General features: G+C 39.4%; 1 protein-coding gene across 3 annotated transcripts; it reads left to right on the forward strand.

Moving 5' to 3' along the window:
- The first annotated feature begins 6,870 nt into the window (after window positions 1–6,870).
- Window positions 6,871–11,603, forward strand: LOC147641989 (putative serine/threonine-protein kinase PBL7). 3 transcript variants are annotated; one of them, XR_015269543.1, is made up of 7 exons: window positions 6,871–7,843; window positions 8,049–8,209; window positions 8,372–8,457; window positions 8,569–8,749; window positions 9,609–9,767; window positions 9,938–10,115; window positions 10,262–11,603. XR_015269543.1 is itself a non-coding variant. In XM_086822434.1 (6 exons), the coding sequence occupies exons 1-6, from the start codon at window positions 6,988–6,990 to the stop codon at window positions 9,989–9,991; spliced, it is 1,497 nt and encodes a 498-aa protein (XP_086678560.1). In that variant the 5' UTR covers window positions 6,871–6,987; the 3' UTR covers window positions 9,992–11,603. The 3 variants fall into 3 exon arrangements, 2 of the variants coding, with proteins under 2 accessions (XP_086678560.1, XP_086678659.1); XM_086822434.1 differs by having other exon boundaries at window positions 9,938–11,603; XM_086822533.1 differs by having other exon boundaries at window positions 9,612–9,767; window positions 9,938–11,603.
- Window positions 11,604–24,609: the final 13,006 nt, after the last annotated feature.

A 24,609-nucleotide genomic window follows, 5' to 3' on the forward strand; every position in this document is an offset into this window, starting at 1 on the left:
AAATCCCGAACGAAGCGATGAGGAGAATCCTAGAGGTTCGGATGTGTGTAATCGCTTGATGCGGGCAGGATTTAATGAAAACTTGAAGTCCCGAACGAAGCGATGAGGAGAATCCTAGAGAATCGGATGTGTGTAATCGCTTGATGCGGGCAGGAACTAAAGAAAACTAGAAGTCCCGAACGAAGCGATGAGGAGAATCCAAGGATCTCGGATGAGCGTAATCGCTTGATTCGGGTAGGGAATTGTGAAAACGCTTGATATGGGAAAAGTCGGGTTGGGAAACAAAAGGTAGCCTGCTTTCGCTTGATACAGTGTCGTAGAAAAAAATGAATATTTTCAACAATATTAAGTTTTTATACCTCGGATATGTCGTACAAAGTACCGTTGGGTACACGTGGTATGTAATCATTATTGCCACGTGGCATAAACGGTCACTATTTAATGTCTTTTAGTCACGCGCTTTCAATTTTTTTCCCCAGTTTTGGACCACTCATTTGCGTCAGATCAAGCTGTGCACCGTTTTCTCTTCCAAACCCTATTTTGCAAAAATCAAAATTTATTTCGAGACCTTGGAATTGTCAAAGCCCGCACCAAGCGATAGAGTCATTCCAAATTTTTTGGACCTTTCATTTTCGCTTGGTTCTGGCACATCAGAATTTTTCAGGCATTTTTCTCAAATATCTCAATGAGTAAAGGTGTTGCGGGTCGACATGAGCTTGTTGAAGAAAGCCCAAGTGAGAAACTCTTGAATGCTATTTTGCAAGATGGTCATGATATGAAGATATACGTTGATGCAGTGGAGATTTTCAATCCAAGGTTTTCTCTTTCAGATGTTTTGTTGAAGCTCAAGGACATTCTTGAAGATGAGTACAAGCAATTTGAAATGTCAATTCAAGCTCATTGTTTTCATGTCGGAGACCATGATTTTTGTCACCTTACAGATTTTACACAGCTATCTGTGGAGAAAACCAAAGTAACAAAGAGGTTCAGTAGATTTTCAAATAGAACTTCTTTCACATGCCCTTCATCCATTTCTTGTCCTATCCATAAAAAGCATTGCAACCTTGTCCCCAAGGATGTCTCCTTTCTTTTCTTCCTATTTTTGAAAGCAGAAATACAGGATAAAGAGCAACAACCAGAAATTGATGCAGAGAATGAGGAAGAAAACTTAAATGTCACCACAGTTTCAAAGTTAGAGAAATGTGAAGTTTTAGAAGAGGAAGAAATTGATGTTCAAGCTGAGGAGAGAGAAAGTGCCAATCTTGATGTTGCAGAATTTAGGGCTTCCACTATTACTGAAGAGCCTTCAGAGGTAGCAAGTATATCTGAATCCTCTGTTACTCTTCCAAACCTTCCTTTCTTTTATATCAATGAGAAAGATTTTATGCCTCTTTCCTATCTTCAATGTCTCTTCAATATCAGAGAAGACTACTGTATTGCAGCAATTTCAGAAGCTTGTGAAGTGGCCAAAGACTTTATTGATACAGAAGTAGAGCCAAAGGAAGAGTTTTTGGCACTTGATTTGCAAACATCTGACAACTCATTTATCCCTGCTATTGATGCACTTGCCTTGTGCCTTAAAAAAATGGAAGAGGGGAAACCTTCCTTGAGTGATGAGGATTTTGAGGACAGGCTAATTGAGTTAGGTATTGAGTCTTTTGGCAGAGATTTCAAGCTTCAGGCAGATTCTGATAAAGTGGAAAGGGTTGGCTCATGCAACTTGATGAAAGACAAAGTAGTAATTGAGGATGAGTTGCAGAAGGTAGCTTCCATTTAATCTTTTGTTAAATGTTATTGTGATTGTAATTTTTTTTAATTGAGGTTTTTGTCTTGCAGATTGAATTGCTTGATAAGGATGATTTTCTGGGAAGAGCTAGAGGCAGCAGAGTGAAATCTACAGAAACTAGGTCAAGAAGGCCTTCATCTGCTCTCATGCACTACTTGCCTACATTGGATAAGGCTGTGTTCTGTGCATTCCACATGAACTTCTCTGAAGATGCTGAGTTGCCAATATTTGCCTTGAAGGTGTTGTCAAGGTTCATGGGATATACTCCCCTTCAAATAAATGCTAACAAGGTTTTGCTTCTGGAGAGAGCTGCTGCTCTTAGAATCTTTGGATATGCTGCAGGTTTCAATGCCTCAAGAGCAGGATACTTTCTTTGCTACTCTAGCTATGCAGCCGCAGCTGAGGTGTCAGATATCAATCTTCTTGGAGGTTATAGAAGGAGAAAATTTTTGAGATACAGAGGTGACATGCCAAGTAGTCCCAAGAGAATCAAATACTAATGTACACAATATTTTGCAAGGACCGACTTTATTTCAGCAAAATTTTTTGTTAGAGGTACAAATGTGTTAGTAATCATTAGTCTCTTTCTTGAGGTGTTGGTGTAGTTTCAGATTGCTGGGTCTTTGATCTCATCCTTTGTAATTGCCTCCTGTAGAACCAATTGAATAATTCGTTTAGTGCATTGCTTCTTCTTTGTCCACCTCCTCCTCTTCGGGTACATCTAAAAAAGGAAGTTCTCGCTTGATAATGAGACTTTTCCATTCCTTGTGTATTCCATGTTGCAAGTGGTCCTTCTGTAGCAAAATATGGTCCATGCAAGTAAAGAATATGCTACAAAGAAAATTTTTGTTAGTACATTTAAGAAATTACAAGTAATAAGTCTGGACACACCAATTTATAACTGTTTTGATAAGTCTGAATACTCACCAAGTAATAAGTTATGTCTTTTTCTCCCCAGGCATCTGTGATAGCTTTGATCAAAAGCTTTATTGCGTTTTTGAAATCATCTGCATAAGTATTTGAACCAACTTGTCGTCTAAGGACTTTGAAAAAATTGTCGAGTTTTTTCCAAACTTCCATACGTTTGTTGGCTACATCTGGTCTACTTTTGACATTTGTGGTGATGACACACAGCTGTTTCCAACAGTTCCACATTGCGTTGACTTGTTTGGTGTCATGGTTGCTCAAAAATCTTCTCGCTTTTGCTCCTCCCATTGAAACATCTTGCAGAACATCACCTACCTCCAGAAAGAACAGGATCTTTTTTAAGATGCACTTCCCCACCATGAAAACCCATTTGAGAGAGCAAGGCTTCGCACTTTTCTATGCACTCATCTGCAAGTTTAGTCGGCTTAATAGAATATGCATAGTCCAGATGAAGTCTGAGCAATTTGTCCAAGATTCTTATCTCTGCATGCAGTGTACATATATGCACATTTTTCAAATGTATTGGTAGAATTGGATCCCATATTTTAACAGAAGTTGGATAATCGACAACATTCACATTATTTCTGGATGGTGGTTTTCCAATCTCATTTTCTACAAGCCATTCTTTTGTCCCTGTGCTTGCCATGCAATAAAGACATGGATATTTGGTATTTGCTCCTCCACATACACCAAACATACACTTCAACGCCTTGAGGTCGGCACTCAAATGCCATTCCACAATGAAATCACCTATGTCGTCAACATGAAGGTGTTCACCTGTATTTTGGCTTTGAATAACTGAAGGAATGTCTGTTTTTGAGAAGAGCCACTTTAATGTTTCATGACTCTCTACTGGTACCTGAGCTGATCCAATCCACCATAGCTCCATTTCTGATTGAGTTTTGTGGTATGGAGAATCAAGCTTACCCTGACTATAGTCCAATGCTTTATTCATTAGGGATATAGATATTCTTTCCATTTTTTGACACTTTTGGATTTGAGCTTCATCTAATTTTAAAACAAATACAAGTTTTCCTTCACAATCTATTTCTCTTATGTTGTAATATCTCACCATAAAAGATTGGACTTTTCTAATGTTCATCCAAATATTATTATAAACGTTGTATTCAAAAGATGATTTTTTTTTTTGTCTCTCATATGGCATTGTTCCCTCAATATGGAAATACTCTCCGAAATGTTTAGAAATTTCCTCATTTAACAGAGTTCTATATTTTCCAACATTGTGAGGTCTAGGCAACCCAAAAGCTTTGATTTTGTAATACTTAAGGACCCTGAACCAGGTTTTAGAGATGGCTCTGTATCCCTTTCTACTCACTCCCACTGTGTCACAAACTTCTTGCATTTGGGAAGGCTGGACTAATAAGTCCATATCTTTTAATAGATGTTGAAAGACCAGTTTTTTTTTAGTTTGATTTTCAGGAAGTTCTAAAAGTTTCAAGATATCCGACCTATTCATAAGCTCATTCAAAAATCTTACCCTTTCCTGAGCATTAGACATGTCAAATCCTAGAAGGTTAGTAACATGATCTCTTACAAGTTTTAACCTTTTTTTTCTTTGTCCAGATCTCTCTGTTAAGTTAACTACATCCCGCATTCGTTTTACTCGTGCTCTTAATCCTATTGGAGTTTCTTTTAAGGATTTCAATTGATCATTTTCTTGTTTCAAAGACACTATTTCGTTTTCAAGTTCTAAAATTTTTGTTGCATTCAAAGATGAAGTATTTTGAAGATATGTAGTATATTCTGCATAATTAATATGTGATTGAGATAGTCTTGAACTATAACCAAGTAAGCCATCCTCCCCATCACCAACAAATCTAATCAAATCATGTGGTGTGTGAAAAGAAGGATACCTTCCTGTTTTGGGATCCGGTGGATATAGACTTCCATCTGTCCATAGGTCAATATGCTTCTTTCCTTCGTTGCGAAGATGTTGAGCTTCATTTGCACATGAAAGGGATCTTTGGTAGACACTCCGTGTAGTTGCATACTCTTGGTTGAGCTTGATGTTCAAATGAAACTTACGATTAGATGTATCACTCATTACTAACCGAGCAAAAAATATAAGCAGAGCTATTAGATCATGAGAGACACAGAAGAATGAGAATGAGATGTAGCTTGTGAAATTTTTAGAGAAGCAGAGGAGTGAAATTTTTTTGGAGAATGGATAAGAGCGCGTTTGGAGAGAATGGTCATTTTGCCGCGTAGTCACTAAAAGAGGACAAATTTCGAGACGAGCCATTAAAGAGTAGCATGAAAACGATCTATTTTTTAAGATTTTAAAATATGCACTTAGATACGTATTCAATCAGATAGATACGCTTTAAATACCCAAAACGACTAAATTTGGAGCCGTTTTGATCGTCAACATTCTACTAATTAGCAAGTCAGCGAAATTCCTTACACAGCCCATTTTGAGACGTTTTTGGCCCTAATGCTAGCTCATTCTTAGAGTTGTTAAGAATATACTCAGAGATGGAATCACTAAGTCTCCTATTTGATGTTTCCATGGCTGAGAACTTGCTTACAAGAGGATAAAGTGACTTAAGTGGGATTAGAGGAGGAATAGGGAGGTTAGAAGGTTGCTATAGAGGTTAGGCAAGAGCTTAGAGAGCCATTAAACCTTACAACAAGATTTACAAGCGATTAGAGAGGGATTAAAGAGGTTATAGCAAGATTAGTAGAGATATGGAAGCTTGCAAGAGGGTTAGAAACTTGTTGCAAGATTAAGAAAAGATTAAAGACACACAAGAGGATTGGAGAGAGATTACAAGCTTACAACAAAGATTAGAAAGAGATTAGAAGGCTACACGAAAGATTAGAGAGGGATTAGAGAGGTTATAACAAGATTAGTAGAGATATAGAAGCTTGCAAGAGGGTTAGACACTTGCTGCTGCAAGATTAAGGAGAGATTAAAGACACACAAGAGGATTGGAGAGAGATTACAAGCTTACACTAAAGATTAGAAAGAGATTAGAAGATTGCAGGCAAGGTTAGAGAGGGATTGGAGAGCTCTATGACTAATGGTTTATAGTTGTACTTAGTATAAGAGCATAGAAAGGGGCTAGGAAGCTTGGAGAATCCTTTTTTAACTATACAATAATACGGAAGCACTTTTTGGGGATAAAATAATATTTTTGGAGGGAAGCAAATTTTTTAAATTTTTAGGGTTACTTTTTGGCCGAGCAGATCTGGTGGGGGCCGAAGGGAGGTGAAGTGACACTACTGGGGCTACTAGATAAAAAAAGGTGATGTGATTGGGGTTACTAGGGAGACAAGCCTAAAGTATATCAATAATACCCCTACTTTAGGTCCTAAACCTAGTGGATAGAATGTGCACTTCCCTCCCCCCCTCTGGCATTGGTCCAAACTTGATTAAAACGTCATTAAAATTAATCCTAAAGGGCCCCCTAATGGGAGAAGGAAACTAATACTACAGAATCTCAAAATGAAGAAGTAGGTCATACCCATGATTATAATGAAGAAATTCATGATGATGTCAAAAATCATGATACCAACACATATACCGTCGCTTTTATTGAGGTTATACCGATGCATATATAGATGTTTTTATTGATGTATATACCAACGTATATAGTAATGTATATATTGACAACGGGGGTTGGAGACAAAAAAGAAAATCTATCTTTCCTAGAAAAAAAATTTTAGTAAAGGACCAAGCGCATTACTTTTTGACTAGAGGAGGGGTTCACAAAGGAGGGATATAAGAAGAGAAATTTGAGGCTTGAGGGAGATGTGGTGAGGGGTTTACCAAGGAGGGATATGAGAAGAGGGAGATAATAGATAAAGAGATGAGGTGAGAATTGATATAGACTTGAAGAGATGAAGGTGAGGTGCCAGGAAATGAAATTTAAACTACGTTAATGAGCTATAGTATAAACCTATGATTCTATGAGATTTAGTATAATTCCGTTAACGATAAAATTCCGTTAACGATAAAATTCGTATATGCTGGCCGGAGGTCGGCTGTGAAACTAAATAGATTTCAGATTTTTTTTAATACGAAAAGACAAACGCACGTCCGATCGGCGGAGGTTGCAACGATCCGCGTTGTTGTTTAATGGGATCTTCACTATCTCTCACAGAATTTCTCCTCCGTTAGGATTACCAAATAGTTATAGGCTTAGGAAATGTATAGGGACGATTTGAGAGCAAATTAATCAATCAAGCATTTGTAAAAGAATCAGATCTTAAGCATGTGAAGAGAAGATTAACATAATTAATGATATTCCATGGCAGATCAGCATCACCGGCACAGGTCTACTGTGAAGGCCAAGCTGTTTTGGCTTTACAACAAGGTTCATCATCGCAGGAGAGCGCACGGACATGCAGCAGAAGGATCAGTAGCAGATGGTGTTAATGAGGTATATTCGGAAACAGAAGAGCTAACCCCTCTAGTCTTCTCTCGATCTAGTGCCAGGAACAGCACGAGTGCTTCAGCAGAGGTTGCAAGCACCTTACAAGCTCAGATTCAAGCTCTCATAGATCGTGACCAGAACCGAACAACACCACCAACACTACTGCAGAGAAGCTTCTCTACATCTGATCATTACATTAGATCTTCTAATACACCAAAACCCAATACTCTCTCTTCAGAATTATCATCATCAAGAGGAAGTCGTAGCACTCACGTTTATGAATCTAAGAAGAAAGACCTTAGGTTAATCCGGTCAGCCTCTGCTGGCTTCGCCCCCCCGGCTGAGCAGTACCTTGGTCTGCCTGCAGTTTGTTGCTCAACGTGTGAAAGGAGGCCGGCCGCCCACCACCGCCCGTTCAGAAGGTTCGACTTCTCGGAGCTGCAGGCAGCCACCTCGTGCTTTTCCAAGGACAACTTCCTAGCAGAGGGGGAGAGAGAGTTCGTTTTCAGAGGAGAGCTATGGGACACCGATGATCATAAAGGCAGCAGTAGCGGCAGCGTTGCTGTGAAAACAAGCTCCGACACTTTCACATTCTGGGCCCAGATCGGGATCCTCACGTTTGTGCGGCACCAAAACATCATCGGCCTAGTAGGCGCCTGCGTCGAGGAGGCATCCCTTATGCTGGTCTTCGAGCATGCGTGCAATGGCTCCCTACATTGGCACCTCTCTAGTAAGCGTTAATCGTCACCTTTGTAAGCTGTAATTAATGTCGATTTAGCTCTTCTAACTCAAGCTAATTTGGGTGGCGGTTCTCTAAACTTCATGACATTTTAAGGGAATAATTATAAACACGTAATCAAGCTTTGAGTTCGAGCAGACGCAATAATCTCAGTAGTTTTAGGTTAATGTAACTGCCTGCGCACTGATGTATGTAGGAAAGAACCCAAATAAGCTCGATTGGAAAACACGGCACAAAGTGGCAGTTCAAGTTGCAGAATCCTTGCATCATCTGCACGATGGGTGCGTGCATGGCCACGTCATTCATGGAGACGTTCGGCCGGCCAACATATTACTCACACATGATTTCGTGCCAAAGGTTTGTTTAATTTTGCTTATCTTATAATACAATATCTACCGAAAGTGTGTCTACAGATCATTGATCTCTCTATATAATCACCTAAAGAAGCAAACCCAATTACAGTACCGGCACCTCCTCTTGCCATGCCTTATGCTAAGCTAATATCCATGCACTGTGCAGCTAGCAGGTTTCTCAATGGCCAAATGGGTAGCCAGTGACAGAGAGTCCTTTGTAAAGGGTGCAAATGTCATGACGTATAAGCTGGGGTACAAAAATTAGTTTCTACTTTAATCATGTCAAGCACGCTAAATGAATTGATAATTGGCTCGTATTAAGGATGGCATTCTCGATTTTTATGGTTGGCTTTTGCAAACAAGATATGCAGCTCCGGAGATCATTCAAGGGGGAGTCAATTCTAAGAGATCGGATGTGTATGCATTTGGGGTCCTTTTGCTGGAGCTGATAACCGGAAGACCAGCGGTGACGACAACCAACATCATTCAAGCAGAGGGTTGCTCTCATGACATCGAGTCTACACCGCGTCTATTGGTCACATGGGTATACTTTATGCCCATGAAATATATGAACAACAATAATTATATTGCTAAACTCATGCTTCTCCTCGCATCCCACATCCACATCCCATCCCATTGTGAGTGAAGAGACACACATATTTCTCTATGGTGTTTAGGACCGATAGACCACAAGCCTCCCCTTGTCAAGTAAGGGGACCAGGGCCCATCCAATCAAGGCACTACATTATTATGGGTTCAAATCCTACTCATAGCATATATGGTCACAAGCCTCCCCGAGTCCCCTTCCACTTGATAAAATTTCTAAATATAAGCACATAATAAGGTGTGTGAAATTGCATAGAGTATGTAGTATGTACCCAAAAAAAAAACCATCACACTTCACAATATTTTCAATTGATATGTCAACCCCATCAAGTGTCACAAATGACAAACATAAGAGCTTTGGATCTATCCAAGGCCAACTATCTCTTGCCAACTCTTGTTTGTCATGTGTGTTTGGCCTTAGCATTTAAATCATTTTCAAAATCATGCTACATGTCAAATAGTTTTTAAAACTAGATGAGAGGTGTGTAAATTGATCCTTGTTGAATACATGCCAATCAAATAGGCAAATAGACACAAACTTATTTTGCAAGTCATAGTCACAAAAACATTTTTGATTGCATAGTTCTCATATAGTTTTGATAGATGTGAAAAGCAAACCCGAAAGAATTGGATTGTTTTTTTACATCATGCTAGATGTGAACACACTCAAATGGAAGGCCACATTTTATTCATATACACAAGAGATCTACTAAATCACTAAAAAATTATTCCAAATGTGGATGATGATAATCTATAATCTATATGATAGTCATTACCTTCTACTCATGTGTGTATAGCAGGCCCAACCTCGACTATCTAGATCTTCTATTATGTTGGAAACCTTGGTTGATCCCTCCATACGCGATAGTTTTTACTATAGTGAGTTGGATTGTATGATACAAGCAGCACGTGTCTGCCTTAAAGAAAATCCTTCTGAAAGAGGAGCCATATACCAGGTATAAAACTCTACATTGTGGAAAGATGGTGCACTTTCACTATTTGCGTTTTTCAAAAAATAATTTAAACATTTTGTAATTGGTTGATCAAGCTACAAGGCATCCATAAGTAGAAAAGCTTTGATATGGATCATTTTATTATTTATTTGAACGGTTTGTAATATACACAGGTCTTGAGTGCTCTTTTGGATAAGGATACTTCTGAAGATACCTTGTCCACATAAAGTAACTATAGTACTTAGCCAAGGCGGAGTAAATTCATCTCCACATAGAAAAAGAAAAGCTACTAAGCTGCTAGGAATGGGCTCATCAACTGCCACCCAAAGGTTCTTTGACTCATGTAACAAGGTAATGCATATCGAAACTCACCTTTTCTTTTCCTATGCATCTAAATGAGAACATCATGCTTTTATTTTATAGAAATAGCAATAAGGTGTTATAGTTCTATTTCTACTCTTCCAAGAATTATCTCATTCGAGCAAATAGTGAAACAGGCAACAACCGTCATGGGATTCTTACCTTACTTCCAGCCCATGATCTCTTTGACCTCCAAGCTCCACCACTAGTGGTTGTTGCTAGCTCCAACTCCCTACTATCACACCAAGAAGCTTGTTGCACCTCCTTTGCAACAACAAAGGACTCACCTCTATTACTCTCTACACTCTCTCACACCAAGCATAGAAAGGCACATGTACAAGAAGCAACAAGCATCTCCTCTCAACTCTCTCTCTCTCTCACACCAAGCATAGAAAGGCACATGTACAAGAAGCAACAAGCATCTCCTCTCAACTCTCTCTCTCTCTCTCTCTCTCTCTCTCTCTCTCACTCTCATACACATACACAAGAGTAAGAGTAATGAGAAGAAGAGCTCACTTAAAGCACAAACGGGGATTGTGTCATTGTATTATGAGAAATTGACTTATATATCTTATTCACACTTGGGTTCCCAAAAACTTAAAACCTAGCTAATAAGCTTGGTCATTTGTGAGCTTTTCTCACAATATTTACAATAATTGTTTATAGTGACTTATCAGGACACTTCTTGTGCTACTCTTATTTGTAGTAGAGACTCAACAGAGAGTGCCTTTGTTAATTCCAAAATGGCATTAACATTGCTCCCTACATGATGGAAGTTGCATCCTTGAAACTTTGTCATGGCTTGAAAGCCTTGTTACCAAGCTTGAATCTATAATGATTCCTTTGTGATTGAAGCTTATGTAGTGTTCTTTGAAAATATGGATGGGGTGTCTAGAAATATGTATCTATCATGTCTTCAAATGTAACATGTATATGCCTAAGTAAGCACTGAAGACGATAATAACACTACAAAATTTGTTGCTCCTTTGGACCCTTATTCATACCAAAGCACAAGATCTCTTTATCAAAATTTTCTATGGCTTTCTTCTTCTACTTGAGAAGAACCACAATCAACTTGATGAATCTATATGATAGGACAATTGTTGGATCGAGTATTTTGTGCCAAGATCTTATCCACAAGAGAAGGTCTACCTTGTCTTTAACTCTCTATGCTGTCGAAGGCGACGAGCTGGATTAAAACAATGGAAAACTGTAACATACACGAGAATCTTTTCTTTGCTTTGTGATAAATTTTGTTGGTGTGAACCTCCTTTTGATTGGCATGTAGAGATGATCCACCCATTATGTCAGTAATGCCCATATGTATATCTGCCCATATTTTGCTGGTGTGAACCTCCTTTTGATTGGTATGTAGAGATGATCCACCCATTATGTCAGTAATGCCCATATGTATATCTGCCCATATTCATGTATGGTGAGGAATAACTCCTCCACTCGGGATGAATACCAAATTCTTTAATCTTGGGGTGTTCACAACATTTGTCTTGATCTTCAACTAATCTCACCGTGTATGTAATAGATTTTATTTCTTCCATCTCCTATAGCTATAACTATCATGTATGTGACCATCCTGATCTATAACAAATCTTATAGTTGTGGATTTATAAGCTTGGTACTTACTGCCACATTTTTCTACAATTTCCCTTCCCCTACCATGGGCATAAATTCCTCCCATTCTTGCACTGGTGCCCTGATTTGATATGGCATATATAAAAATTTATAGAGGGGGGTTATACTTTATGCTTTGGGAAACAATCTTGTCATGGGGTTGAATGGTGTAAACCTGCATCAACACCTTAAAAAAGAGCTTTGGTTGCAATGGTGGATTTCCAATTCTGATCAAGTCTTTGTATTTTGTGACACATAATTTCTCCAAAACATATGTTAGCATAAATGTATGTTAAAGGAACAAGTGGAAGTGTTACCTCTATGAAGTCACTCCGGTGGCCTCGGTGCCAGTGACTCCTCGGGGGCAAGAGTGTTAATAAGGAAATCAAAATGAAGAGAAGAAGATAATATGTTAGTGGGTTGGTCATTGGCATTTTTAGGGGCAGGTTCATGAGAAGGAAGGAGTTTAAACGTGAGAGGTAGATTAAGTGGATAGGTATAATTATACACATTTTCTCCCTCTCCCTATCCTCCTCAGTTGTGGGTGGGGACTTGGTGCTATTAATGAACGTATTTATATCAATTTGATCCTTTGGAATGGGGTATTCAACATATTCAATAGAGAAGTCATATAATACAGATACTTATATTTGGTCTAGATGTTTATATACTTTTTGTTAGAGCTTAAGTATTCCATAGAGATGATAAAGATAACTTTCATGTAGACATAAGTATTTATATGTATCATATGCTTGCAACCACACTTGGGTTTGCAAACTATTAAAAGGGGTTTCAAAATTGGATGGGGTATAGAGCATGTCTTTCCTCTCCTCCAAAATTATGGAGTTCATAAAGAGGTTGACGCGATGATCTAAAATTTAGGGCTATGGGATGCAAAACATAAGTATACATAGATGTGTAGTCAGTTAGATATACGACATTATGAAAAATAATCATGATTACTATCGGGTCTACATCCCTATATTCTTTTGCATGAGCCCTATATCCCCCCTAGTTAAATCCTCATCATACTATCAGAAGGAGAGTATTAATGAAGAGGAAAACAAGTTTGGAGTTTGTGGAGGGGCCCTCAGGGTCAGCTATGATGCACACTCCACTAGCTACTTCAGTTTTTCAGCTTCATTGGGCTCTTCTATTTATGACTTCTATTTTGCTGACTCAACTACTCCTCTAATGTTGTAATATAAGCATCCTTTTCAATGAGCAGAGTTGTGAGTACCTCTTCAAACACCAATTTCCCTTGCTTGTAGGAGAGTTTTATATTTGGTGTTGGCGTCTTGGGCTTATCTAGTCATATTCTTATGTTGGAGAGCAAGGGCAGCTCTTCCTTTGATTGTACTTCTACCTATACCTCTGGTGTTGTCTTCCTGGTCTTGTCTAGTCATATTCTCATGCTAGGGAGTAGAGAACACACTTCCTTTGATTGTACTTCTACCTATACCTCCTGTGGATATATTATGTCAAACTTAGTCACTACTTGCTAGTAATTCTAGTTGATCCTTCCCTATTTGAACCTCTACATGAAGAGTTTGGATCATTTGTCCATGTATCACATGGTTCGACTCTTCTCATTCCTTCTTCAAATGCTCTATGCGTTATCTTTTGATCTCATCAACCTTGTGTAGCTTTGTTACTTGCTCTTTAACCAGCTTCTTGCTAGCTTCAAAGTCTGCCTCCTCTGATTTTATATTCACGTGATCACAAAATTTTTTTTGTTAATAACATGTTCACATGTTAACATGTTCTCAAAAAAGCCGGTAGCAAGCGACCTGGTAACCGGATAAAATCCCGCCGGGCTTTTGCTATACCCGGCGGGCCCGCCGGGACACAGCAAAACCCGGCGGGCCCCTGCGGGGTCGTCATCTAGCCCGGCGGGTACAATTTCCTATATATATGGGCCCGGGGGGCCCTTTGGGAGTGCGTAACCACAGAGATGATAAAGGAAATATGGCCATGTCCAGATGGCAAGATTAAGAAGGGAAGATGGAAGAAGAGAGAATTTCCTTACAACAAATCACTGTTATATGTATTCATTGTTATATGCTGTGTCAAACTTCTACGGGAAAGAAGAGAGAATTTCCTTACTGTTTCGAAAAAGTGCTGACCCAAACAGACACAAGAAGAGGGTCTCACAATGCGCCCTATTTGGTAAACCCTCCGGCTGCCATTTTTGCAGACTAGTTTTCCACTTCCATTTTGCTTGCATTAAGGTCGTGCTATTTGATGTCTTGCAGCGGTTGCAACTCTCTGTCACTAAAGCTTGCCTGGATCTGGGTGTGGGCGGAGACATTGAGTTGGAGGAAGAGATCGGGCAGGTGTGGAATGTAGGGCTAAAACATCCGAGCAGTGGGAGCTTCATTTGCAAAGGATGGAAAAAGTTCGCCCGCTCTACTACAAGCTCCAAGTGGGGGATATCGTGAAGATGAAGATAGTGAGCCAGCATCGAATCTTAGTGCAGATCAGGCGACCCCCTCATAACGCCACCACCTGCATGCAGCCGTCAATATACAACTTAAGAGGACCAGCACGACTCTCCAATCCAACAACAGCCCATAATGCAAAATACAACTCAAGAGAAAAACGACCATCCTCCCATCCAAGCGCCCATAAGGAGGAAGGTGTAGAAGTTGCTCAGAGTTCGGAGTTGGCAACGGCACCCATTATCTCAAAAAGACATCCCCTATGCTACATAAAACTAAAGGCTTCTAACGTCAGAAAGCCCTTCATCATTGTAAGTAGCCGAGCGCATTTTCTTGGAGGTGTACGGCCGTCCTCTCCATAACGCCGACGCTCCACTGTATTTTGCTAAAATGCTATATGCTCACTTTATACTGGAAACTCCAGTGGACTTCGCCTCCAGAGAGGCCACTGTCAACACCCACGACATACGTGAAGAGACAGTTACATTGACAAGAGAAGAACTTGCTCTCATGGTGGAGGGCGCCGGACTGGAGTTAAACCAGGTCAAAGAAAGCTTAGGGGCACAGCTAGCAGAGAAGGAGAAAGAAGCTGACCGATTAACTCAAGCGTCAACTCCTCCCCCGGCCAATAGAGGAATTCAAGAGCAGCTAACAAAGATCAGCCAAGACGTGCAGAGCATCTCTTCACGTATTGCTCCTGTGCGCCAAGGAAACTACATCTCTCATTTTTTGATACATCCTGATCTTGTGGGAGTTTCTGCTGAGGCTACAAGTTCCTCCACTCCCCAATGTCCTGTATGTTACAAAGTATTCGATGGGTGGAGCGGCCAGTATATACTACCATGTGGACACTACTACCACTTAATATGTTTAGTGAGACAAATGCAAAATACTTCCACATGTGCATTGTGCAATGTCCCAATAAATCAAGGTATTTATACAGTGTTCGGTATGGCTAGCGAATATAAACCACCAGGACCTTTAGATGCAACTCCTAGTGCAATTCGCAATTTATTTCAAGATGAGAGCTAAGAAAAACAAATTCTACTTTTGTATTGATAATTTCTCCAAATATGATCATTTGTACAAGTACTTTTTATTAAATTAATGAAGTGACTTCTTCCTCTATGTCAGTATCTTGCTCCAAAATTCTTTCACCGTTTACTCTCTCGTCTGCTAAATTAAGCTCATCTAAGTCAATGTCTAAATTGTCTTCTATCTCAAGGGTGGTGCACAACGTACGTCCAACATCAAAGTTCTCGTCTACTACATCTTCACAATTGTACATCCATCTGGGCATATCTTCTTCATACTCTTCGCTTTCGATGTCTCGCAAGATCTTTTCATTGCAGTACATGTAAACAAGTTTATCTGCTCGATCTGCAAGAAGTCGATTGCGAATAGTACTATGAATATATTTATACATGCTCCAGTTTCTTTCTGAGCCTGAGTTTGAAGAGCACTGACTTAGAACCTTCATCGCAAGGTTGCGCAATAAAGCATAATGCTCACCACCATTCATCATCCACCACTTCCATGCAGGTTGCTCTTTAGCCATTTGTTGAACAAGGGAGTTGGAAAATAAACCCTCTTTCAACCGAAATGAGGTCATCTCCTTTATGCACTGTACACGATCATCATCATTATTATAGAAAGTGTTTACCACTTTATAAAAATCTTGCACCACCTCAACGTTGGACATCAAATCCATATTCCAATATTCAAGATCTAACATGTAAGCAGCACTGTGCAGTGGTGAATGCGCTCCAATCCATCTAGCATGAAAGTACTTCAACAGAACTTTTCTTTGTCTACTAGAGAATGGTACACGCCATTGCTTTTCCACCACTGAATGCTCTAATTTCTCAGGACACTCCAAACTCCGCTGGACAGTCCACCATTGCATCCATGCTTTTCCGAGATTAGGCGCTCTTTGATCAAGGCTTTGTACAGCATACATAACAGGCATCATTACATGGTATGCATCCATCACACTGTTCCACCAACTTCTTCTCGTAAGCGCTGCCTTCAAGACTTTGATTTTCTCTTTCACTTTTTCAAGTTGAGTGTTCTCCCAGTCATGAAATGCCATGCATGTAAATGTTTCACAAACTGCATCTTTATTTCTAAGAAGAGACTCAAAAGTGTAAAAGTGAGTGCAAAACCTAGTCTCCGCTGGAAGCTTTAACATAACTGACACGCGAGGTCGAAACATATCCAAAACTCTCTGTCTCTTGAGCATGAATTTCACAAGCTGGCGAGCAGTGTCGACGATTGAGGCAAACCATTTGGTATCATCAGATTTATACCAATCTTTTAATACAAGATTCAAACTATGAGTATTACAGCCTACCGGAAAAATATGTGGATATTGTCGGTGTAGGATTCTGGATGCATTTTTACAATTTTTTGCATTGTCCATGACGACTTGGACTACATTTTTGGCACCCACTTCCTCTATCACAGAGCTAATGACTTGAGCAATGTAAGCCCCAGTTTTGATTGAACCAGCTGAATCCACGGCACGGATGAAAGTCTCACCTCTAGGTGAAATAACCATTACATTAATTAATGGTTTTCTTTGCACATTAGACCATCCATCACTTACTATACTACATCCAGAAAGCTCTATATTGCTAAGAATTATTCTTTGTACACGTTCTTTTACCTGCGCATAACATTTCTCTAATAGATCATTTCGCATAGCATGGTACGTAGGCGGTGAAAACCCTGGTCCAAACTCACCAATTTTCTTCCATGCTCTCTTCCAATGCTCACTGTCCACCATCATCATAGCACTCCCAGAAAAGTAAATCGCTTCAGCAAGGACGAGTTGTGCATCATCGAGTCGACCTTGACGTAGGCTTTCTTGCAATGAAGTTTGACGCATGGGTATATTTCCTACGTCAAAGTTTTGCTTGCAAGAAGATGCACTGGGTAGATTACTTTCTGGCTGCATATTGCCGTTCGGGGTACAAGTAGGCGATGTAGCGGGAGTTTGATGATTAGAACAACAGTGTTCTTGCTGCCTTGATACATTAACGGTAGGAGTGTCATGTTTTCTTGAATCTTTCTTTTGAATTTCTTCTCTTATGCGTTTGGCCACTATAGGTGCAGAGGGGTGGGTACATGACTTTTTCTTCGGTCCGCCTAAAAAGTGTTCTCTTAGTCGAGGCGCCCCACCTGATTTTACTGCATGGCATAGCTTACACTCCCAATCTATGAATCGATCACCAACGTTAATTGCATATTGCCACTCTATCCCAGGTGCCTTTTTTTTCCTGCTATTTGAAATTTGGACTCTATTGGAGGTATCACTGGATCCAACATTGTCCTCCATCTCAACAAATAACCTATTCAACCAAGCATATAACAATGAATACACAAATGAAAAAACAACAAATCACTCACGTATAACAAAACATACATCTGCAGACAAAGTACTTCGAAACTATCTTGACAAATACAAAAGATCATCACATAACACAAAACTATTTCAAACTATCTTGCAAGGTCTTACTACAAAACTACTTCGAAACTATCATGCACATTGCACCCCCAATGAAGGATGCCTTTTGTACCCAATTAAGGATACTTTACACAATCAAAGATCTATGCTTGCCCAATACTCTAGTATAGGACAATATACCTTCTCTAACATTCACAAAAAAAATCAAAGATCTATGCTTGCCCAATACTCTAGTATAGGACAATAGACCCTTGTCTACTCTAAACTATATCAAGTATCAAGAACCAATACAAGCCCCTAAGCAGGACTCTTGGCTCCATCAAACCATTCATAAAGCAGAATGAGGTAGATTACGTACGTGGCTCAAATGCAAAGCTGAATGACTCCAAATTTGTCCCTGAATCTCCGCAAGTATTAGCTACGAACCACACCCTGCCCCCAGTTCAAAGAACTAAGGACGAGTGGCCCAATAGCCTTAGGAGTGCCTACAAGGAAAGACGACAGCCCCTAAAATAAGGACGTTCTTCCCAAGAGGACACTTCTAGCAACTCGAGAGCTCTACAAGTACTTTGAGGAGAGATATCACGCCCCCAAAACAAGGACTATCTTCCCAAAAGTTGTACGATGGGTGTCGGGCAGTGTTTATATACAGAATAATACCCCGCCGGTGTTTTCTTTTTTCCCGGCGGGCCCGCCGGGCTTTTACCTTTCCCGGAGGGCCCGCCGGGAAAACCTCATACCCCGGCGGGCCCGCCGGGAATGGTAGAAGCCCGGAGGTGTTACTGGAATAGTGGGTTCCGGCAGGTCATTTCTCAGGTCATGTGAATATACAATGTGATCACAAGTTTTAATATGTTAACAATAGGTTTTGTTAACGTGATCACGAAATTGTGAAGACGTTAATGAAATCCCTGTCTGCCTCGGTTTGTTATAACTTGGTTTTCAGTTCACTAAAGTGGGGTTATCTCCAGTTTCACTAAAGTGGGTCGTCTCCAGTTTTAGCTTTTGTTCATAATCCTTTTAAAGGTCCTTTAGATGCTTCTCTTATTAACTCACATGTTCCTTCAGCTTCTTTTTGTTCTTGTAGCTTTCTCTGATTTGAGGCATTATGTTGAGATGATTAAGTCTATCTCAACATTGATTTCGTGTAGTTTATCCTCATGCTTTTGCCGCTTCTCCTGGATCTCTTGCTTTGCTTTGCTCCTCTTTGATATTTCTACTATCAACTTGTCTTCAGTTATTTGTGATTCCTCTTCACAATACTTAAGCCTTTTTTGTGTAAGGTACTCATTGTGATCTAGAATACTGGTTATTAGCATATAACAATCTAATACCAAACTCTCTTTCTCATCATCTTCCTCATACATGTATTAGTAATTTAAGTACTTGTATCCTTGTATTTCTTACCAAGGTAATGTTCTAAGGCAAAATATAGCTTCAGAGATTTGAGTCTATCTGGCTAGGAGAAAAGTGGAAGATTTATAAGAAAACTTGGTGTAGGCATCTATAAGCTGACATGCTTAAGAGGGAATTTTCTTTATAGTTTGCTTGGGCACCCTTCGAATTCTTCTGCATCCTCAATTCTCTCATGCTTTCTTTAGGGTCATGCTATATCAACTTCCATGAGTTTAGGAGCATCTACCTATTTTTTTGTAGAGTCTCTTCTTTTGAAACTTCTTCTTTACACTTGGGGGCTCTTCTTGTGGCACCTCTTACTCTAGTACTACTACCTCTGGTGCTATGGCCTGGACTTCCTTGGTATCCTCGTTCTCCCCTACTTCTTTTGCCTTACCTTCTATTTGTTGTTCTTCATGTTGTGGGGGAGGAACCTTGTGTTCTATAAGGATGTTCAGCTGCTTCTGCTACCTCAGATGCATACATTATTGCTTCAAGAGCTCTTGTACAGTCTCACATTGCACGCTATTCGATAAGGTCCTTGACAATGATAGCATTGCAATGGGGCCCTTTGAGTTGTTTCATTCATTTCTCTCCCCTTCCATTGGGCAGAGATTTAAAACATGGGCACTAGCATTGCTTCTTGCATAATGTAGAAATCGAGCACAATACCCTATGGCTCCTCAAAATTGTCATGCTTTAGTTTAGGCTCACAAGGACATTCACTTTCTTCCAGTGGCTCTTTGTCAATAACTTGATTAATCAAGGTTATCCACAGTGGAGATGGTTGGGGTGGGTGGTGGCAGGATAAGTGGTGGTAAGGGAATGTCGGGTACCCTATACATTCTCTGTGTGCAACCTTGTCCTAGCATGAAGATGAGGTGGAAAGTGATGTGAAGTGAAGTGAGATGGCATGGCAATAAAGTGAAGTTAAATGAGAAGAAGTGAAGTTAAGTAACATGGGGTGAACTAAGGTGATAGGTGTTCACTAAAGTTATTTGTGGAATTCAAGTCTAGTCTACTCCACTCTCCTTCTTCCTAAGGTGATAGGTGTTCACTAAGGTTATTTGTGGAATTCAAGTCTAGTCTACTCCACTCTCCTTCCTTTTTTCACAAGTGCCATGCTTCCTTGTGCTACTTTAAGCTACACATGGAAGAACTCAATGGGAAATTTCTATACCATTTGGACACATACAAGCCTTTTTATAGTCCCACTCTTAAGCCTAGTATATTCCCAAGCCTCACTCCAACCTAACGTAGTATTTTAGCAATAGAAAGTAGTTTTTTACTTCTCTTTTCATTTCTTCCTAGCTTCACTTACTTCACATAATACAAGCCTCAATCCAACCTAACATAGTATTTTAGAAATATAAAGATGTTTCTTACTTCTCTTTTTATATCTTCCTAGCTTCACTCACTTCACATAATACAAGCCTCACTCCAACCTAACTTAGTATTTTAGCAATAGCAAGATGTATATCTACTCAAGATAACTCTATGGAATTTATTCACACATTCATAAAGTTTAAAACTCATACTAGGTAGAAAATTTTACATGGATCTAGCATGGGTGGATTTTCTACCCTCACCCATTAAGCTGGGGATTGTTTGTTGCCTCTTAGGACATTATTTAGTTCATCTTTGTTGTCACTCAGACTATGATGACATTTTTTGTTCCATCTTACATGTTGATGGGTTCTCCTTATGTGAAGAGGTTTCACCTATTACAAAATATCTCTATTTTGTTAATGTGTTTGTGGCATCTTTGGTTGATCAACAAGTTGAAGTGATTACAGTTTGTGGGTGTTCTTCTCTAGTTCTATTATAATTTCTTCTATTTTTTGCATTCACAAGCCGGTTTTATCACTTTTGTGTGGCTATTCACTAGTTTTGCCTATCCATGCTTAATGGATCTACAAGACTTACTTCTTTTAGATTCTAAAGCAGAGCAGCATGTGGCAATGACTCTTATTAAGATGTCCATTGCTGGATCATTCATTTATGATGGACTGGATTGGCATTATGATGCTCGCCAAGAAGCATCGACATGAGGAAATTCCTCATCTTGATCATGATCAATGTCACCATCTATAAACTCATGGCAATCATCAAAAGCCTCATGATCATCTTCAATCACTTCTAAGCGAACCATGTTGATAGTTACATTCTTAACCTTGCATGCCTTGAATTGCTCTTTATGCCACTTCTCACCACATTTATATATAGCAAAGACCTTTGCTCCTCAATTCATTGATTGATGCAGTCTTCCTTCACATATTTTCTCTTATTAGCTCCCTTGCGTGGATTTCCATCCTCGCTGGAAAATTTTGAAGGATTAGTTCCAAATCTAAATTTTTTTGTCACACCACTTCCATAGATGTTTGGATATATAGGAATGGTGGGAGTTGATGAAGCATCCTTTTAATTCTTCCCAACTGTTAAGGCATTAAAATCAGCCCTACTACCACCTTTCGTGGGCCCTCAAAATACATATTTATCCTCATACATCTAGGCCAACATCATTTCATCTTGGAGTGTAGTAGGGGTTTGAGCTCTTGTGTCCACCCTAATATATTCTTTGAGACCTTCGATGTACTTGATCATTTTGAACCTTTGAGTCCTTTGATGTACCTGATCATTTTAAACTTTGAGACCTTAATGTACCTAATAATTTTTAACCTTTAAGTAAATCCATCCACAAGAATAATGAGCTTCAAGAACCTTTGGGTTGTCCTTGACTTTGCCAAACCTTTATTCCAAGTCATCACATGCATGTGTCTCCACCAAGTATGTGCACATAACCTTCCTTGTTGAGTGAAGTAAAAAACACCCTACGTAGATTCATCTCAAAATACATGTCCAACTTGTTGATCCATTCAACTCTTCATTTTTTTATCCTTGTCCCTTGAATTATGTTAAGATCACCTTGACTTTGACCCCTTTGAATTCAGCATTGTTCTCTTTGGCATTGGCCACGCAAGCTTAACGAATGGACCACCATGATCCCATGAGCCATCAACATGTGGAAACTCACTTTCTTCCCTTTTACATCACCACATAAGGAAGAAGGTACATGTGTAGGCAAGGTTCCAAAGGACAATGAAGTCGGTGGCATATTCTCCTTTTTGCCCATGCAGATGCATATTGCCACTCGGTTGCTTATGTCAAAACATAAGGTCTTCTAGTTATCAAGGAGGACTCAATACTTTGCCAAGATTGCTCCAAGATTGACCACATTAGCATCCTTTTGCATTGGTAGCTCCCCTATAGATGTTTGTTGCTTGTGTGGCAATTCCTTTCATCTTCAATTCATCTCTAATGCTAAATAACCCCTCTTTGAAAATTTCCATCATGGATGTGTGGTTCTTATTAATTCTCTCAAATTAAGCTATTTTGTTGATTGTTGAAGTAACCTAGCATATCATCATCATGATCATCACTTGCATTTCATTGCTCATGACCAATTCAATATCTGAACTTGAATTTGCACTTACATTGGCATTTGCAATTACACCATTATAAAACTCAATGGCATTGATATTTGTCAATGGCTCACACCATGAGCATGCATCAAACCATCACATAATTAGCCACATTGTCTCGTTCATGTATATACTGTGACACAAAGTTGGGGTTTTGACTTCGGTCACTTCTTAGAATCAAAACACACTTGTATGAAACCTCACAGTCTCCTCACCTCCCTTTCTCTCCCTAGGTTAAGATAAAGATAAACACATCAAAGGTGAGATCATAATTCATGGAAAGAAATATGAAAGGCTCAGGAGAAGCAAGAATTTCTGCCAGTCTTGCAGCTCCAAACAAGAGGGCAATTCTTTGTTGGAAGAAAATCTTCCGACTCAGGATTATGTGAACGGAAACATACGGGGAATGTTGGTAAGGTTCATCCGTTTTTGAATTGGGAGATTTAGACGGAACATATTAAAGTAAAAGAATATAGCAATCACTTACAAGAGGATAAGACACATGGGATTTACCTTTTGATAAGAGATTAGGAGGAATTAATCATTATTAAGAAGAAATAAATTATGGCCAAAAGTCTATAAAAACAGATACACAGAGAATTGCAGTTTCAAATCCATATAGATTGTACAAAAGAGTATTACATAGGTACGTAGAGCTTGAAGAGAGCTTCGTGCCTATATAAAAACTTTCAAAAATGGGCAACCGAGCAAAAAGTTATGAGCATTTTACTACAAGACTATAAAACTGCCAAAATTCGCCTAAAAGTTAGCAAATTTGGGAGAAATTCTGATCATCAATGAAGTAAAGGATTAAGAAATTAGTTACATGAGTGGAAAGAGCATATAAAGAGCTTCCTAGCCATATGATTAATTTTAGAAACCAATACTCGAGTGATGAGTAATTACGGGTTGAAATTTGGATATTAGACCACAAAAACTGCACTTCCCTCTGTTTGCATGAAACCTCAATTTTCACATAGCCTCTTGCCTTTCATCTCCTTCATGATTCAAGCTAGAGGGTAAGGGTTAACATTGCTCATCAGCGGACAATCATAAAGATTTACCTATGGTCCCCAAAGTCTTTCCACATGCTCATTACCGCTAAAACCATTGGTACCTCCAAAGGAGGTCTGCAAAAGGCAATGGCTACCTTGAGAAGTCACAGGCCCACCAAGATAATAACTCCTTATCCCACTTATCACATGAATCATCAAAGAGATCCAAAACTGGATTAAGCATGAGGAGCTAATGGTAACTGAGACATTCACATGTAAAGAGAGTGTTTGAATAAGGGTTTGAAGATAAGAGAATGGTAATGACACAAAATGCTCAATTGAGGAGGCTTCATTCATTGATTTGAAAGGGAGAAGAGGGCTCCTTTTATAGGTGGAGAATCACCCTCTCTTCCATTGTTACAAATTACAACATAAAAATCTTCGACCCGTGACATAAGGGTAGATGTCACCATCAATTGTCCTCTTAGGCAGCTTAGTCTTCTATTGATTATTAAATTGAAGACTTTTTGACTTTAAAAGTGTGATGAGATAATAGCCAAGTCTAAGTGGCATGTAAGTGGAGATCCCACTTACACATGGTAGAATTCTCCTCTTCCATGTAGGCATTCTAGAAGAGTCTTTCCCAATTATGCACCTACACACACTCCTCCACATGCCTTCCACACTCCCCAACTTGTAGCCTTATGGTAAATACTATATTAATAATACAATTAAAATCCATGTGAGCATGAAGGCCCACTTTTATTTTCCACATCACTAGCCTATCTACAATACCAAAGTATTTATCAAGCATACTTGTGGCATTTACAATGTGTGCACCCTAAATCAAGTAAAACCATTATATTTGAAGATAGAATGCTGTCCACATCACTAGCCTATCTACCATACCAAAGTATTTATCAAGCATACTTGTGGCATTTACAATGTGTGCACCCTAAATCAAGTAAAACCATTATATTTGAAGATAGAATGCTGTCATCAGGGTAGCTGCCAAGCCGCCATATCACCATGCCGTCATTCCATTGTGGTTGGGCACCGCAATCTTCTTGGACA

The sequence above is a fragment of the Cibotium barometz genome, chromosome 1 (genome assembly GCF_041138505.1).
Source record: "Cibotium barometz isolate CiBa-2024 chromosome 1, ASM4113850v1, whole genome shotgun sequence".
NCBI classification, from domain to species: domain Eukaryota; kingdom Viridiplantae; phylum Streptophyta; class Polypodiopsida; order Cyatheales; family Cibotiaceae; genus Cibotium; species Cibotium barometz.

Excerpts from the sequence above, each read along its gene's own strand:
- LOC147641989 (XM_086822434.1), top strand. The coding sequence starts at position 6,988 with ATGGCAGATCAGCATCACCGGCACAGGTCTACTGTGAAGGCCAAGCTG. Across the intron at positions 7,844-8,048 it reads CCTACATTGGCACCTCTCTA|GAAAGAACCCAAATAAGCTC; the intron begins GTAAGCGTTAAT and ends TGATGTATGTAG. Across the intron at positions 8,458-8,568 it reads GTCATGACGTATAAGCTGGG|ATATGCAGCTCCGGAGATCA; the intron begins GTACAAAAATTA and ends TTTGCAAACAAG.